Source organism: Rhinichthys klamathensis, unplaced genomic scaffold, assembly GCF_029890125.1.
Source record: "Rhinichthys klamathensis goyatoka isolate OS25496 unplaced genomic scaffold, OSU_Roscu_1.1 h1tg000124l_1, whole genome shotgun sequence".
NCBI classification, from domain to species: domain Eukaryota; kingdom Metazoa; phylum Chordata; class Actinopteri; order Cypriniformes; family Leuciscidae; genus Rhinichthys; species Rhinichthys klamathensis.
This window is the reverse complement of record NW_026606661.1, coordinates 130,545-146,811: the sequence shown is the minus strand read 5'-3', so window position 1 is coordinate 146,811 and position 16,267 is coordinate 130,545. Positions and strand designations below refer to the sequence as shown.

The 16,267-nt window shown below is 40.2% G+C and overlaps 1 protein-coding gene across 1 annotated transcript; it reads left to right on the top strand.

Annotated features, from left to right (window-relative positions):
• Positions 1-1,961: 1,961 nt before the first annotated feature.
• Positions 1,962-15,582, top strand: si:dkey-7k24.5 (somatomedin-B and thrombospondin type-1 domain-containing protein). Its single transcript, XM_056256171.1, has 5 exons — positions 1,962-2,217; positions 3,319-3,510; positions 3,986-4,061; positions 4,831-5,013; positions 15,441-15,582. Exons 1-5 carry the CDS (start codon positions 1,983-1,985, stop codon positions 15,556-15,558), a joined length of 804 nt encoding a protein of 267 aa, XP_056112146.1. The 5' UTR covers positions 1,962-1,982; the 3' UTR covers positions 15,559-15,582.
• The last annotated feature ends 685 nt before the right edge of the window (positions 15,583-16,267 follow it).

Sequence of the window (16,267 nt, the reverse complement as noted above, 5' to 3'; positions counted from 1 at the left end):
ACGATGCCCAATTGGCACTAAGGGGCCTAAAGTGTGCCAGGAAAACATCCCCCACACCATTACACCACCACCACCAGCCTGCACAGTGGTAACAAGGCATGATGGTTCCATGTTCTCATTCTGTTTACGCCAAATTCTGACTCTAACATCTGAATGTCTCAACAGAAATCGAGACTCATCAGACCAGGCAACATTTTTCCAGTCTTCAACTGTTCAATTTTGGTGAGCTCTTGCAAATTGTAGCCTCTTTTTCCTATTTGTAGTGGAGATGAGTGGTACCCGGTGGAGTCTTCTGCTGTTGTAGCCCATCCGCCTCAAGGTTGTGCGTGTTGTGGCTTCACAAATGCTTTGCTGCATACCTCGGTTGTAACGAGTGGTTATTTCAGTCACTGTTGCCCTTCTATCAGCTCGAACCAGTCTGGCCATTCTCCTCTGACCTCTGGCATCAACAAGGCATTTCCGCCCACAGAACTGCCGCTCACTGAATGATTTTTCTTTTTCGGACCATTCTCTGTAAACCCTAGAGATGGTTGTGCGTGAAAATCCCAGTAGATTAGCAGTTTCTGAAATACTCAGACCAGCCCTTCTGGCACCAACAATCATGCCACGTTCAAAGTCACTCAAATCAACTTTCTTCCCCATACTGATGCTCGGTTTGAACTGCAGGAGATTGTCTTGACCATGTCTACATGCCTAAATGCACTGAGTTGCCGCCATGTGATTGGCTGCTTAGAAATTAAGTGTTAACGAGCAGTTGGACAGGTGTACCTAATAAAGTGGCCGGTGAGTGTACATCAATTTAAATCTACAGTAAGTTACTGGCAAACAGCTGCATAATTACAGCAATTTTTTTACAGTGTACATTTCCTTCAGCCGGCTTATTCATTTCACTTATGGTGTGAAAGGGCCTTTACATTTGCCAAAAATAGATTTTTTTTTGTTATAAAAAAAAAAAAAAAGCAAGCCCAACTCAGGTAAGACAAAGTAATACAAAAGTAATGTAACATTACACTCGACAAAAAGTAGCCTAACTAATTAACGCAATTAGTTACTTTTTTTTGGAGTAATGCAATACTGTAATGAATTACTTTTAAAAGTAACTTCCCTCAAAACTGGTCAAAACTAATTTTAAGATAACAGCATTTTTGAGTGTAAGGACAATTGTATTGTTTTTACTCTAAATGAAGCACAATTAAAGTACAAGGACCTAGACTATAAATTAATTAAACTTGAGACAAAAAAGCCCAGTGGAACTCTATAAACTTATGTGTATACATGCAAAAGTTTCACAACATCAAAGCTCCCTTTTTATTTTTACACACACATCATATGCACTTGCATGTGCCCATTTACCTCACATAACATTTAAGTCCCTCTTTCTCTCTCTTTGCATATGAGTCATGGGAATGTGTATATTTGAGGCCCTACATTACAGCAGTGGCTATGGTATTGTTCTTTCTGCATGAATAGCCTCTAGCTACAGGAATTAATTTAATCCTCCCTTTTCACGTGTTTCAGCATCAATGGGCAATACTGGCCAGCTAAGGAAACATTGAAGAGACACCTCAAACACAAAATCAAAACCAACTACTGTATATCCTAGAACTTATATCAATTGTATTGGCTAAATGCAAACTGTTTTAGGTAATCCGTTACCTGCAATCTTTATCATTTATACAGGCCATTCTTTTTATTTTAACTGCATAAAAAGATCAGTACACATTCTTCAAAATCAGAAGAAAGTCAGTCATGCGGGTTTGAAATGGCATGTAAATCATGACTTTTAGATGAACTAATCCTCTAATTTTGCTGCAATTCGTGAAGACAGGAGTGTACTCAAGAGACTTTGTAATGAGTTTAGCAACCTCTGACTGAGCGAAATATGTCACCTAAAACGGGCTGCGTAAATGTCACATGATAGAAGTAAATTACATGCATGAGTTCCTCAGATGAGGGGAGCAACATTCAGGCCGCTCATTATCATGTCAGCGTGCAGCTCCAGACGCTCATGGATGCTTTTCTACCTCGCTCTGCTGGTAACACTGGTGTCCCAGAGCGAAGGAGGTTGTCAGGATACGGGACTTTGTTGCTTTGGACAAAACCAGTCATGTATTACTGAAGACTGGAGGAAAGATCGCTCCTATGGGAAATGTTACTGCGACCAGGCATGCAAGACGACATTGGACTGTTGTCACGACTATGACCTTGCTTGTCCAGGTTTCTAGAATTTCATATTTTTCAGATGCCGTGTATTAAACTTATAAAACAGATTCAGGCTGCTTTAGGCCAGATTTCATCCACAGCTTCTTGAACAATTTTAACATCAAGGTTTCAAATTTTCTATGAAAATAAAATATTGTGTACAATATATTTTCGTTATGCTGCTTGATAATGCAAACTGGTATTTCATATATATTTTTTAATGTATTGTCCTAATTATAAACACACTGGCTTGTAGCGGAAATAGATTTACTGCACTTTGTTATTCTTATCACTGTAAAAAATTATTTTCATGATTTATCACAATATTTGTTCTTTTGTCAAATCAACTTAGATAATTGATGTGGTTCAGATAACTTGAGTTTCTGTTGATTAAACCAATCTCCTTCATCGTGTTAACTCAAATTTCTAATTTCAATGAACAATTTTAAGGAACCAGGTTACTTACTTTTTTAAGTTAAACCAACAATCATTTGGCTAGTGAATCTGAAGTCTTACAGACAATAGCTTACTTTTGCAGTGCAAAATGAAGTGGATGTTTTTATATGAATAATTTAGATGAATGCATTAGGGATGTGATGTAACTGTATTTAAAACACTGCAGGGTTGGAAAAAGTTTTCAAACATCTTTTAGTGCAGAATGTTTTGTGATCCTGTCACATTGTCGTGTGATGGCTCACTTAAAAACTACACTGGAGAGAGTAAACCTCATTTCACATCCACAGAAGCCTTAAAGGCACGGCAACGCCAACAGCCTGCCTAGTTTTAAGTTTTAGAGTGAGGGTGGAAAATGGTCATCCTAGATAACAGGGAACGTTATCAGAACTTTGGCTAACGTTCAAGCTAAAATTCTCTTACATTTTTGAACAAAATGTCTTCCAGTAACATTGATAGAACATTTGTTGTAAGTTATATGCATGGTCTTAAATAATGATGTTCTTAAAATTTGATCACAAAAACTATGTTTATACCACATTTTGAACATTCTGAGAACTTTTATTTTTTAACTGGATGTTTTGAAAGATTTTATTACTTAATGGGAACGCTAGAATATATTTTGTCAGCTGAGAATCTGACACATCCATGTGTGTGTTTTAGCCGTATCCTGTGTGGTGAGTGAATGGAGCGTGTGGTCTGGCTGTCTGGAGCCGTGTAAAGCAACACTTCGCACCAGGTGGAGGCAGGTGATTCAGGAAGCACGTAATGGAGGCGAACCCTGTCCCGCTCTACATCAGACCGCAGGCTGCGCAGAGTATAATGATCAACATGGTCCTTGCCTGCAGTCACTGGGTATGGTCATCTATAGCTATGTGAAATATCCTTTGCCATCCTTCAACACAAATGTCAAATTTAATAATCAACAGTGGATAATATCTTAGGTTTGAGGTCAACCCATTAGATCCATAATAAAAGCAACTGGTAGTAATGATTTATACAGCCATTATTTTTCCATTGAAATGTTATTCTTGGATGGACTCCATGGTACACATTACATCCCATTTATCTTATATAATTACATTATCAGTACATAGCCTGTTTCTGAGTGTAATCAAATGATGAACTGTAATCATCATCATCAGTTCATATGCTCTAAGCACTAAAGCAACAATCTAAATGCCACCTTTTACCCTGAACAACATGAATGAGCTTTTGAAAATGACTTGTATCTTCTTATGAGACTGCAGGTGGAAGTATGAGGGCAAATATGCATTCAAATCTCTCTTTCATAATCTTTGACCTACTCCTTTGTCTCATTATTTTACAGTCCCAGCTCTCATCACCACGGGTGGCTATGGAAATGCACGGAAAAAAAGGGAGATTTTTGACAACAACATCGCAAGGTAAGATCTGACAGTTCAACACTAAATTGTAACAAGAAGTTGCATGGTGGTATACATTGTTTTAAATGTACCATGGTATATCATAGATCTCACAAATCACCACTAAAAATAGTACACATACCCTGACAATACAATATTTATTTGTTTATAATGTCATGTACCATTGTAGCAACATAGTTGTCTTTGATAAGTACAGTAATGTTTAAAAGTTTGTGAACGGTAAGACTTTAATGTTTTTGAATGAAGTCACTTGTGCTCAGCAAGGCTACATTTATTTGATCAAAAATACAATATAAAACAGTAATGTTGTGAAATATTATTACAATGTATAATGTTTCTATTTGAATATATGGTAAGACTATTTTAATGACATAGTTACACAGTAAATTGTGCATAATTACAAGTAACTAACCATAAACCTAACCGTAACTCTATAGTAAGTACATGAAGTAAATTAATATTATGTATTTATTTGAGTAAGTACAATGTAACTACTTCACCTTGAAATAAAGTGTAACCGAATATTTTTTATTTTGATGTCAAAGCTGAATTTTCAGTAGCCACTACTCTTTCTTAGTGTCAATCTTTATCAATCTTTAGTGTCACATGATCCTTCAGAAATGATTGTAAAATACTGATTTATTGCATCCTTGCTGAATGAAAGTATTAATTTCTTTCAAATAAAAAATAATTTTTTTTTTTTACTGACCCCATTTTGTACGGTAGTGTGTATATGTCATTTCTGTGTGTCTGTATGTGCACGTCTTAGTTACTGTGTGGAGTTTGAACTGGCGTCCCTGTCGGCGGGTTGTCAACGCAGCTTCAGTCCTCACACACGTTGGATGCGGTACCTGAAAGAGGGGCATCAGGTGTGTGTGGAGTGCCAGCCACCAGCACTGGCCCAGGGTCAACGCTACTGCTCCGGGGACGGGGAGAACATGGGACAGGACAGGTAAGAGGAGAAAGACCTGGATATTTTTATTTTTTATTCCTGGCTCAATACAACTTAAGCACAATAATATAGACACTCCCCATAATTTATCCCCTGGTTTCACAGACAAGGGTTAAGCCTAGTCCCAGACTAAAATGCATGTTTCAGCAGTTTCAACTGAAAGCAACTTGCACTGACATATCTTAAAATATGTCAGGGCCATTGTTTTGTCTCAAGATGCACACCAGTAATGTGTTTTTCTAAGGCACGTTTATAAGCTACTTCAATGTCCTAATTGAACTAAGTGTAGCACTCGTCTGCAGTAATTTAATAGACTTTTTATATTACTGTTATAATACAGATAAAATTTGAATTCCGTCAGAAGAATCAGGGATCGCTAAGGAGACAGCGGGTTAACATGAGAAGTAACAGACAGATACAAGATTGAATTAGAAATATAATTGGTTTTACTTGAAAGGAAAAAATAGAAAATTTATAAATGTAAATTACAAGATCACATAAACAATAAACAATAAAATTGACAATGAAAATTTCCACCACGAGTGCACTCTTGTCGGTGTTTTCAAATATGTACCCACATAGTCAGTTCAACACTCAAAAAGAAAAGGGGAAAAAAAAAAAGTTCTTTAGATCGAAGTTGTCGTGTTTCCACGAGTAGCCCTGAAAACTCAAGGAAAGGATAACGGCCTCCTCTCCACGAAGTGATGTCTTCTCCCTTTCTAGAAACTGGGTTGGCTCGCCATCAAACACGGAGTCTACAGGATGTCACAGAAGGTTGTGCAGTCATCATGTCTCCAAGGTATCAAGAAGAAAGAAAAGAAAACGGAAAAAAACAAAGGAGAGAGAAAAAACCTGGCCTCTGAATCGATAGCTTTCTCTCTAATACAGACACGTGGCCAACAATGGCGACGGTGAACTCTTTGTGATCGATTTTTCTTTTGCTCTCACACAGGCGCAACTACAGGCGTGCGTGATCATAAAATGGGGTCGGTGAACAAGTAGAATGTATTCCTCAATTCAGTCGGCTTCTTATTCAGAATGGATCAAACTAATTAATTCTCAAGCTTTCTCGTATTATTTCAAAGATTTTCAATCAAAGATGTATAAAAACGGATCACGACGATCAGATTGCGTCTGCTCTTCTCAATCAAGCTCGTCTCTTCTGTCATCGCGCATGCTCGTTGACGCCCATGGCGCAAATGACAAAGAGCTCTCATTGGTTGATCACTAAGCTTCTATCTAAAATGAGTTCGCAAATTTATTTATTTTATATTTGTAACTTTTACATCTCTTATCGACTTTTATTAAGGGAACAGGATATTGCTAAATTGTGTATAAATTAAATAATTACTTTTATTTAACCTGTGTTACATTCTCCCCTCCTAAATTCATGCAAGTCCCTTTGCATGTTCTGCTTGGCTGACTGGTGACCACACTGTGTAAACCATTAGGCAGCAAGGGAAGGACATTCAGATTTTCATCTCCACCAAGAGATTTAACAAAAGCCGAATTCAGACCTTGGAACAAAGATTGGACCACATATATTAATGGGTTTCCTGGCTGAAAATAAGTAAGTCGCTCTGGTTCTCCTCTCTGTCTAACAGAACGCCTCGGTAAGGTGTCTATCTCATCTTCTGATTGTTGTTCTGCTTTTACAGGAACATCTGAACTTTCAACAACACTGGTTACTTCAACTTCATCAACAGAACTACCCATTACAGCATCGACTTGGCCCTTATCAGGTAAGTTACTTTGTTCAAGGACACCGGGAACATTAAGAGGTAAGTGTTCACCAGGTGTATCGAAAGGTAAGTATTTATCAGGATTACCCACTGGTAAGGCTTCAATAAGTAAATTATTACTCTGGTCGCCCTGCAAAGTTTCGCCGGTTGAGAAAGTTTGTTCGGCTGAGGTATCAGCAGAATCAGCGCTCACGGTCTCTTTTTCCGCACAGATATCATGAACTGTAGAGAACCGTACTGTCTCTATATTTGGAGTATGACTGTACTCACAATACGAATTTCCTTCTTCAGGATCAGAGAGAGAAGTGTCATCAATTAACTGAACCTTAGGATTCTGTCGTGTTCGAGGTCTTGAGATGGATTTGTTTAGAGTGGGTGGTTCAACTTCGGGAGACGGTAAAAACCCACACGGGAGCAACAGATCTCTGTGAAGAGTACGCAGAGGACCGTCCTTTCTCTCTGGACGAACAGTATAAACTGGCAATTCAGCTGCCTGACTCACCACAACATACACCTCAGACTCCCACTTGTCTGCTAACTTGTGCTTCCCGCGTATCCTAACGTTCCTCACTAACACTCGATCACCAATCTCCAAAGAACAATGAGTTACGGATTTGTCAAACCTAGCTTTGTTTCTTTCTGCACTTTTTGACATACCACGTGACGCAAGCGAATAACTCTCTTTCAGATTGGTTTTTAGATGCTTGACATACTCGGAATGAGACTGTCGCAGACCATCTTGATACGGCAACCCAAAAGCAAGGTCGACGGGTAACCTGGGTTGACGTCCAAACATCAATTCGTAGGGAGTGAACCCAGTGACCTCATGTTTCGTGCAATTGTACGCATGAGCTAAAGGTTTTACAAAATCTCTCCAACGAACCTTGTCCTTTTCTTCTAAGGTACCCATCATACTGAGCAAGGTCCTATTGAAGCGTTCGACCGGATTTCCCCTGGGATGATAAGGGGTGGTTCGGGATTTTTTAACACCTGCCATTTCACAGAGCTCTTTAATGGTACGTGATTCAAAATCTCGGCCCTGGTCGCTATGAAGACGCTCGGGGAACCCATAATGCACAACAAAATTTTCCCAAAGACATTTTGCTACCGTCCTTGCCTTTTGGTTGGGTGTGGGGACTGCCACAGCATATTTGGTAAAGAAGTCAGTGATTACCAAGATGTCTCTCGTGTTACTCTTGTCCGGCTCTAATGAGAGAAAATCCATACAGACCAACTCTAAAGGTCTTGTGGCTTGGATATTAACCAGCGGTGCAGCTTTTTGAGGCAATGATTTCCTCCTCACACAACGACCGCATGTTCGGATCTTTTGTTCTACTTCCGCAGCCATCTTCGGCCAATAGAAACGAGACCTTACTAAATCTAGAGTTCTCTCTACCCCCATATGACCCATACTGTCATGCAAACTGCTCAATACAGAAGGCCTCAGTTTCTCAGGTAGCACAAGTTGGTAAGTAACTAATTCCTCTACTTGCCGCTTCCGATAAAGCACCCCATCTTTTAACTCAAGACGGTTCCACTCTCTTAGAAAGAAAGGAAGATCTGGGAGTTCCCTCCTGACTGTTGGCGGAGGCTTTTCTCCCGACTCTAAGAAAGACACTACTTCTCGAATGACTGGATCTGCCCTTTGCTCGTCACAGAGGTTCCCTGACAGGTAAGATACAACAGGTAACCCCTCTAAATCACCTTCTTGTTCGTAACTATCAGGTACTGCATCAGGGTGAAGTGCAAGAGACTCAACAAAAGCAGCACCAGACCCAACGTCCGTTGGCGGTCTGACCAGATGCTTCTCACATATCGCCTGAACTACGTCACTTGCGGTGTCACACGAATCTGCAGCTTCCGCGAGATGATTCTGCATAAACTGTTGAATTCGTTCGTACTCTTTTTGCGATTGAGGATTTTCAGGCAATTGTTCCTGCGGTCGCCTTGATAGACCATCAGCATCAGCATTTAACTTGCCTGCTCTGTACTGTAACTTAAATGAAAAAGTGGAAAGGGCACCAAGCCACCTGTAGCTAGTCGCATCTAGTCTCGCCGTGGTTAGAACATACGTTAGAGGGTTACTGTCTGTAACGACGGTGAATTGGCTACCATACAAATAAACCCTAAACTTTTCAGTTACTGCCCATTTAAGGGCAAGAAACTCAAGCTTATGCGCCGGGTAATTGGACTCACTGCGGGATAACCCTCTACTTGCATATGCAATGACTCGCATCCTCCCTTCCTGTTCCTGATACAGGGCTGCTCCTAAACCCTTGGTGCTGGCATCTGTATGCAGGAAGTAGGTAAGTTTAGGGTTAGCAAAACCCAACACAGGCGCAGTAGTCAGGTTGTCGATAACAGACCGAAACGCTTCCTCACAAAGTGGGGTCCAACGGTCTCCGAACGAATCTTTAGGTTTATGGTATGAACCCTTACTCTCACTCCGTTTAACACTTTTCCTAGTCGGCGGATACCCTACGGTCAGATCGGTGAGTGGTTTCACAACCCTAGAGTAATCCTTAATAAAACGGCGATAATACCCCGAAAAGCCCAAAAACGACCTTAACTCCTTAAGGTTTTTGGGACTCGGCCAGGTTTTTAAGGCTTGTATTTTCTCCGGATCAGTCTCAACGCCGTGCTCAGACACAATGTGCCCTAAATAACGAACGGACGTCTGAAAGAACTTACATTTCTCAGGGGCGAGTTTTAGCCCATACTCTCTGAGCCGAGAAAGAACTTTTAACAGCCGTCTTTCATGCTCTTCCAAAGTTTCAGAAAATATGATTAGATCGTCAAGGAATACAAGTACTTCCCTGAGATTGATATCCTCCATACACTTCTCCATCAATCTCTGAAAAGTACTTGGGGCATTAGTGACCCCCTGAGGCATGCGATTAAACTCCCAAAACCCCAGGGGACAGACAAAGGCGGTTTTAGGTTTGTCTGCTTCTTCCACCTCTATCTGGTAATACCCAGATTTCAAGTCGAGTACCGAGAACCATTTTGATCCGGTTAAGGCGGAAAACGTCTCCTCGAGATTGGGTAATGCATATGCGTCTTTAACGGTTTGTAGGTTTAACTTCCTATAGTCTATGCACAACCGTACATCTCCGTTTTTCTTCCGCACTACTACGATAGGTGAAGAAAAGGACGACTCAGACTCTCGGATAACGTTACTTGCAAGAAGATCGCGCAGATGTTTGCGGACGGCTTCCAGATCTTGCGGATGGATCGGTCGCGCCCTATGTTTAAAGGGAGTTTCATCATTAAGTTGTATACGATGTTTCACTTTTTGTGTATGCCAACATCTAGATCGTGCTGACTGAAAACATCAGACATTTCTCTGAGTTTTTCTGAGATGCGGTCCCGCCATTCTTGTGGCACGGGGGACTCACCGAAATTCAAGGCGAAATTGGATTCCTGAGTAGGTAAGTGCTCACTAGCCGGGGAAACACTCGACTGAGGAAGCACGGACTCAACTGCATGCAGCTCTGCTATTATGCATCGTGGGGGAATGGTTATATCATGCTCTGTTTCGTTTTTTAGTACCACAGGCAACCAGACAGACTGACTACTAGAAGGGGTAAGTAAGCAGCGCTTCACAAACACACCACCAGGCAAGGAGGATTCAGACGGGTGTTCTACCACTACACAATTATCTATCCCAACAGGTACCGCAACAGAGCCTTTCACCACGACAGTTTGACCAGCGGACATGACCTCCGGTATGTTGCCTCTTAATCTCACATGACCCAGAACGCCACTCGTGTTCTGCTTTCGCCTCGTTTCAAGGGTTTTCAAAACCACTCTATACCCAAATAGAGATGGCTGGTGCTTCTGGGATTCTGCCTGTAACTGCTGCTCATAAAGGATGTCAAGAGCGTTGGTACCTATTAAGATCAACGGCTGAGCGTGAGACTTCACATCTGGAACAACTAAAGCTACCGTGGCCACTTCAATAGTCACACCCAAAAACTCTTCAGGGAACGTGATGTCTACCTTTACGTAACCCTCGTACGGAACGGACAACCCATTTGCGCCTTCTACCTCTAATATATCGTCAAGAGGGTTAATCGGCTGCTCTGAGAGGTGTTGTTCATAAAAAGACTTAGGCACAGTCGTGACCTGGGATCCAGTGTCTAGTAGACAATGACATTTCTTACCAGCTATGCTGACTTCGGCAACACACCTAGCACCAACTAAGCCCTTAGGTAGGTTTGCATTCTGCTTCCTAGAAGTTTGGCATTTCTTGAAGACACGATTTACAATGGGACCATTTGACTTTAACTCAGTTCCTGTATGTCCCACGACAGGAACTGCCTCTAGTTTAAATTAGAGCTAGTAGGGAGATTCTGTGACTCCCACTGTAACTGTTTCTCCCTTAACAGCCTACGTTTAGTAGCGACAAGCTCGGGATTTGGCTCAGAACTACAGGACGATGCAATGTGGCCATCCTCACCACATGTGAAACAGTACCACGGCCTAGGTCTATCAGTTGGCTTCCTGTTGACTGGAACTACACTCGCAGCAGCCCCTGACTTCCTTTGGTCAGGTGGTGCAAGCTTGTTGACTACCTCTCGCGACGGGGTTTTCTTTGGATATTTAGATCGGACTGCGAGATTAGCTAACTGACTCTGAAGTTTGACAATCTGCTTCTTTAACTCGCGCGTTTCAGTTTCAAGAGAGCTCACTCTAGGACCTTCGTCTTGTTCTAATTCAGCAGAAACCCACGCTTTCTGAGAGTGCATTAACGCGCTCTGCTTAGAGGACCCAAGGTGTTTCTTCATTCGAGTTGCTTTCGCAGTATGTTTATCCTCCTCTGTACGAAGCATAAGCAGAAGCTGTGCAAAGGCTGCGCTTTTGCTCTAGTCGTAGTTCGGTGATTAAATCATTATCCCAGCAGCCCCTGCAAAACTGCTTCAGAAGGTGCCTATCTGCCTCTGCTGGGACGATACCATCTCTTTTGACAGTTGCATTTAAAGCTGACTGTAGCCTGTACAGATAAGTGGACGGCCTTTCACCCGCATCCTGCAACGTGTTCATGAATTTGGCTAATAATTCATCCCCATCCTCCACAGCCCCGAAAGCGGAGTCTAACAGCTGGAGGTAAGCGGAAGGAGGAGATTCAGGATTCAGATGCTTTATAACATCTGCCGCAGGTGGCAAAAGACTGTCTAGTATTCGCCTAGACGCATGCAAATCGGACAAAGAGGGATCTTTCAAAATGAATTCGACACTAGAACGCCAAATGTCGTAATCTACCTCGTTGCCAGGCCTGGGGCATTTTCCTGAAAATACTCTGAGCCTGGGCTGTACATGCCCTTGAGCAACCACTTCACTGCTCCGCACAACATGTTCAACTACTAGTCTTTGGACCTCGGGCGGGTTGAGAAATTTGGACGACGTGCGAAGGGTCGGCTCAATCAAATCGATAGGAGTAGGTTGGGGCGCTACGTCATCTATCTGACTAGATGGATTACGAATTGGGTCGAAGTTCCCATCAGGAGATGCCCAATATGGTTTCTCACAGGTGTTTTCACCAGTACTACCAGAAACAGCGGGCTCTGGTGGGAGGTCAGCACTCATTTGCGACAGCATTTCACTCAGTATAGACTCAAAGTTGTTTCCGCTCAGTTCCGCTATTTCTTTTAATCTGTCCAGGTAGGACTTTGTTATGCTACTACCCAGTTGCTGTGTAAACACACTGGCTAACGCTCTCACATGGCACTTAGCACCGGGTTCGCTTGACAGCTGGTGAGTATACGGCAATGTTGGTCCAAGTGATTGCATCGCTTTATTACTGTTGTACTCAACGATCACGTTTTGGTAGAATTTGGATTCTTTGTCGTCGATGCGCACGGTTTTGACAAACGACCTGTGTCGTTTCAGAGCATCAAACAATTCATCATCACTCGCAACGTCGGTTAAACCACTGACTATTACGGAGTTTGGGATAATAATCCCTTCAGCTTCAATAATCTCCATTATCGTCGCTTGCTTGAAAGCAAAAGGGATATAAAATGTGTAGCTGTTAGTTCTCAACAACAGCGCTGTCTCCTGGCTGGCTCGCCAAAGTTTATGTAGCACTCGTCTGCAGTAATTTAATAGACTTTTTATATTACTGTTATAATACAGATAAAATTTGAATTCCGTCAGAAGAATCAGGGATCGCTAAGGAGACAGCGGGTTAACATGAGAAGTAACAGACAGATACAAGATTGAATTAGAAATATAATTGGTTTTACTTGAAAGGAAAAAATAGAAAATTTATAAATGTAAATTACAAGATCACATAAACAATAAACAATAAAATTGACAATGAAAATTTCCACCACGAGTGCACTCTTGTCGGTGTTTTCAAATATGTACCCACATAGTCAGTTCAACACTCAAAAAGAAAAGGGAAAAAAAAAAAAGTTCTTAAGATCGAAGTTGTCGTGTTTCCACGAGTAGCCCTGAAAACTCAAGGAAAGGATAACGGCCTCCTCTCCACGAAGTGATGTCTTCTCCCTTTCTAGAAACTGGGTTGGCTCGCCATCAAACACGGAGTCTACAGGATGTCACAGAAGGTTGTGCAGTCATCATGTCTCCAAGGTATCAAGAAGAAAGAAAAGAAAACGGAAAAAAACAAAGGAGAGAGAAAAAACCTGGCCTCTGAATCGATAGCTTTCTCTCTAATACAGACACGTGGCCAACAATGGCGACGGTGAACTCTTTGTGATCGATTTTTCTTTTGCTCTCACACAGGCGCAACTACAGGCGTGCGTGATCATAAAATGGGGTCGGTGAACAAGTAGAATGTATTCCTCAATTCAGTCGGCTTCTTATTCAGAATGGATCAAACTAATTAATTCTCAAGCTTTCTCGTATTATTTCAAAGATTTTCAATCAAAGATGTATAAAAACGGATCACGACGATCAGATTGCGTCTGCTCTTCTCAATCAAGCTCGTCTCTTCTGTCATCGCGCATGCTCGTTGACGCCCATGGCGCAAATGACAAAGAGCTCTCATTGGTTGATCACTAAGCTTCTATCTAAAATGAGTTTGCAAATTTATTTATTTTATATTCGTAACTTTTACATCTCTTATCGACTTTTATTAAGGGAACAGGATATTGCTAAATTGTGTATCAATTAAATAATTACTTTTATTTAACCTGTGTTACATAAGGCCTAATCCTGGTTTAATCTAAGCCCTGTTTGTGAAACCAGGCCAATAACAAACAGTACCCTAGTGAAAAATTAATTTACCAAAATGTATTTGAAATACATTTTTATAGTATACTTCACATACACTTACATATTTATGTACTTAATATAAAAACCCTGAATTGTACTTTTAGTATACTAAATTTGTATACTTAAAGTCTGCTAAATTTGGAACAACTAATTTTGTACCTAATGCACTTTTGTTATCTGGAAGTAGTGCTGACGTCCAACTAAAGATATGCTTAGTTAGTATATTAGATTGTGCTAAAGTTGAACTATTGCAAGTATACTTTATGTACACTTTAAATCTTGCATTTAAAGACTGATATTATACAGAGATCATACTATCCTTACTAATAGTGATATTAAAACACATTTTAGGCTTAATACTAAGAAATGTGCATTGTGCAATGAAGAAGTACTCCAAATAAAGTTTAAATATAATATTTATATCAGTAAGTCTCAAGCGATGTCAAAAATATGTCAATGGATTTGTAGTATACTTAGTATGAAATAAAGGTATTTTAAATATTTTTGGTGTAGGATTTTTTCTACTTGGGCAATCATTGGAATAAATGTTAAAATACACATTATTTCAAAAGTATAGCCACGAGACTAATGTGATCAAATTAATCTTCTCATAGAGTGAGAAGAAAAACAAATGCCCACAGGAATTGCCAGAAGCAAACTCCCACTGCAAATGTAGGATTTAGACATTCAAAATACGCAAAGAACACACTATTATGAATGGAAGAATGAATATACACTATCGTTAAAAATTTTGAGTTCGACAAAAGTCTCTTATGCTCACCAAAGCTGCATTTTGTTTTATCAAAACTACTGTAATACAGTAATATTGTGAAATATTATTACAATTTAAAATAGCTGTTTTCTATTTTAATATACTTGAAATCTTTTGTAACATCTTTACTGTCACTTTTGATCAATTTAATGCATCAATGCTGAATAAAAATAAAAATCTGTACATTTATTACTTGAGCTGTAAAGTTCTAACTGTAAATCGAGCTGTAAATCATTATGTGTTCCATAAAAAAAAAAAAAAAAAGCTAAAATTAATTTCATATGGTCTTGATACTAGGTCTTGGCCACTAGAGGGAACCATGAGACATCGTTAAATATGTAGCTTGTGTATAAAACATCTTGTACTGGTTTAAGGCCCTCATGACAGGCTTGTGCACTCATTTGGAGCACTCTAGAGCCTTATGTTTTTTTAATAAAAAGAGAGCAATTGCCTGTTTAATCTAGTCTACATTTAAAACCCTAATGATGCTGAGGTACTGTTTTTATATAGTATTTATAACCAACACATAAAACGCAAGCATTATCCTTTAGGTAGGGTTGAAACTCTTAACCTAGAAACTCAAGGACATCATCAGGCAGAGCAATACCCATCACTCTATCTGTCTTCCTCTATCATCTCTTTCCATCACATTCTCACTCTCTCACTCTCAGGAGGCTGTCTCTGCAGTGGCGGGCCGTGGGGAATTCTCAGTGCAGAGGGGTGTGGAGACGAGTCCGTCGACGAGACTCCTGTTCCTGTCCCACTGTACACAGTTTTCTCTTCATCTAACTCTCACACTTTAACCGGGTCATGAAATTTCAAAGAAGTGACGATAGAATGTGCAGAGACCGACTCAAAGCAGCTCTAGGCTTGTAATCCTAACTATACAGTTGATTACAGTACGTTATCAAGAACTGATTTAATATTAGTCACAGATAATTCACATTTCCTCATAAAAGACTCCTTACTAATGCTTGCGCCCGTTATATTATGATTAAGTAATGCGTTTTAAGAAGTAATTCTCCAATGCATGGATTAAAAACTGTACATTTATAAGTTTCCAAATGCTTTTTGTGGCTACTCCATTTGAAATCACGTGTATAAACTCTAATGACAACACAGAATAATTGGTAAAATTAATAATCTGTATCATTTATTTGATTTCCAGCCAACCAAGGGGGGAGGGGGATATCTCTTCTTCATACTGCAAAGAAATCTAAAGATTTCAGGACATTTTGACACATTTTTGGCTCTTTTTCCTATATAAGACAAGGAATTGGCTTTTCGTCACATACAGAACAAGTTACAGCTTCAGAGGTACGACATGCATTAAACAACATAACACACGTACAGAAACAACGGCATAGAAAGTCAACAGGTAGAAAGATTACAAACTTTAGACCTACAAACAACATTGTAGAAGATTTAGGGGAAGGGAGGGATTGTAAACAGTGCTCTCTTTTTTTAAAGTTCCCTGGAAATTCTATATGGATGCTTA

Excerpts from the sequence above, each read along its gene's own strand:
- si:dkey-7k24.5 (XM_056256171.1), top strand. The coding sequence starts at position 1,983 with ATGTCAGCGTGCAGCTCCAGACGCTCATGGATGCTTTTCTACCTCGCT. Across the intron at positions 2,218-3,318 it reads CTATGACCTTGCTTGTCCAG|CCGTATCCTGTGTGGTGAGT; the intron begins GTTTCTAGAATT and ends TGTGTGTTTTAG. Across the intron at positions 4,062-4,830 it reads TTTGACAACAACATCGCAAG|TTACTGTGTGGAGTTTGAAC; the intron begins GTAAGATCTGAC and ends TGCACGTCTTAG.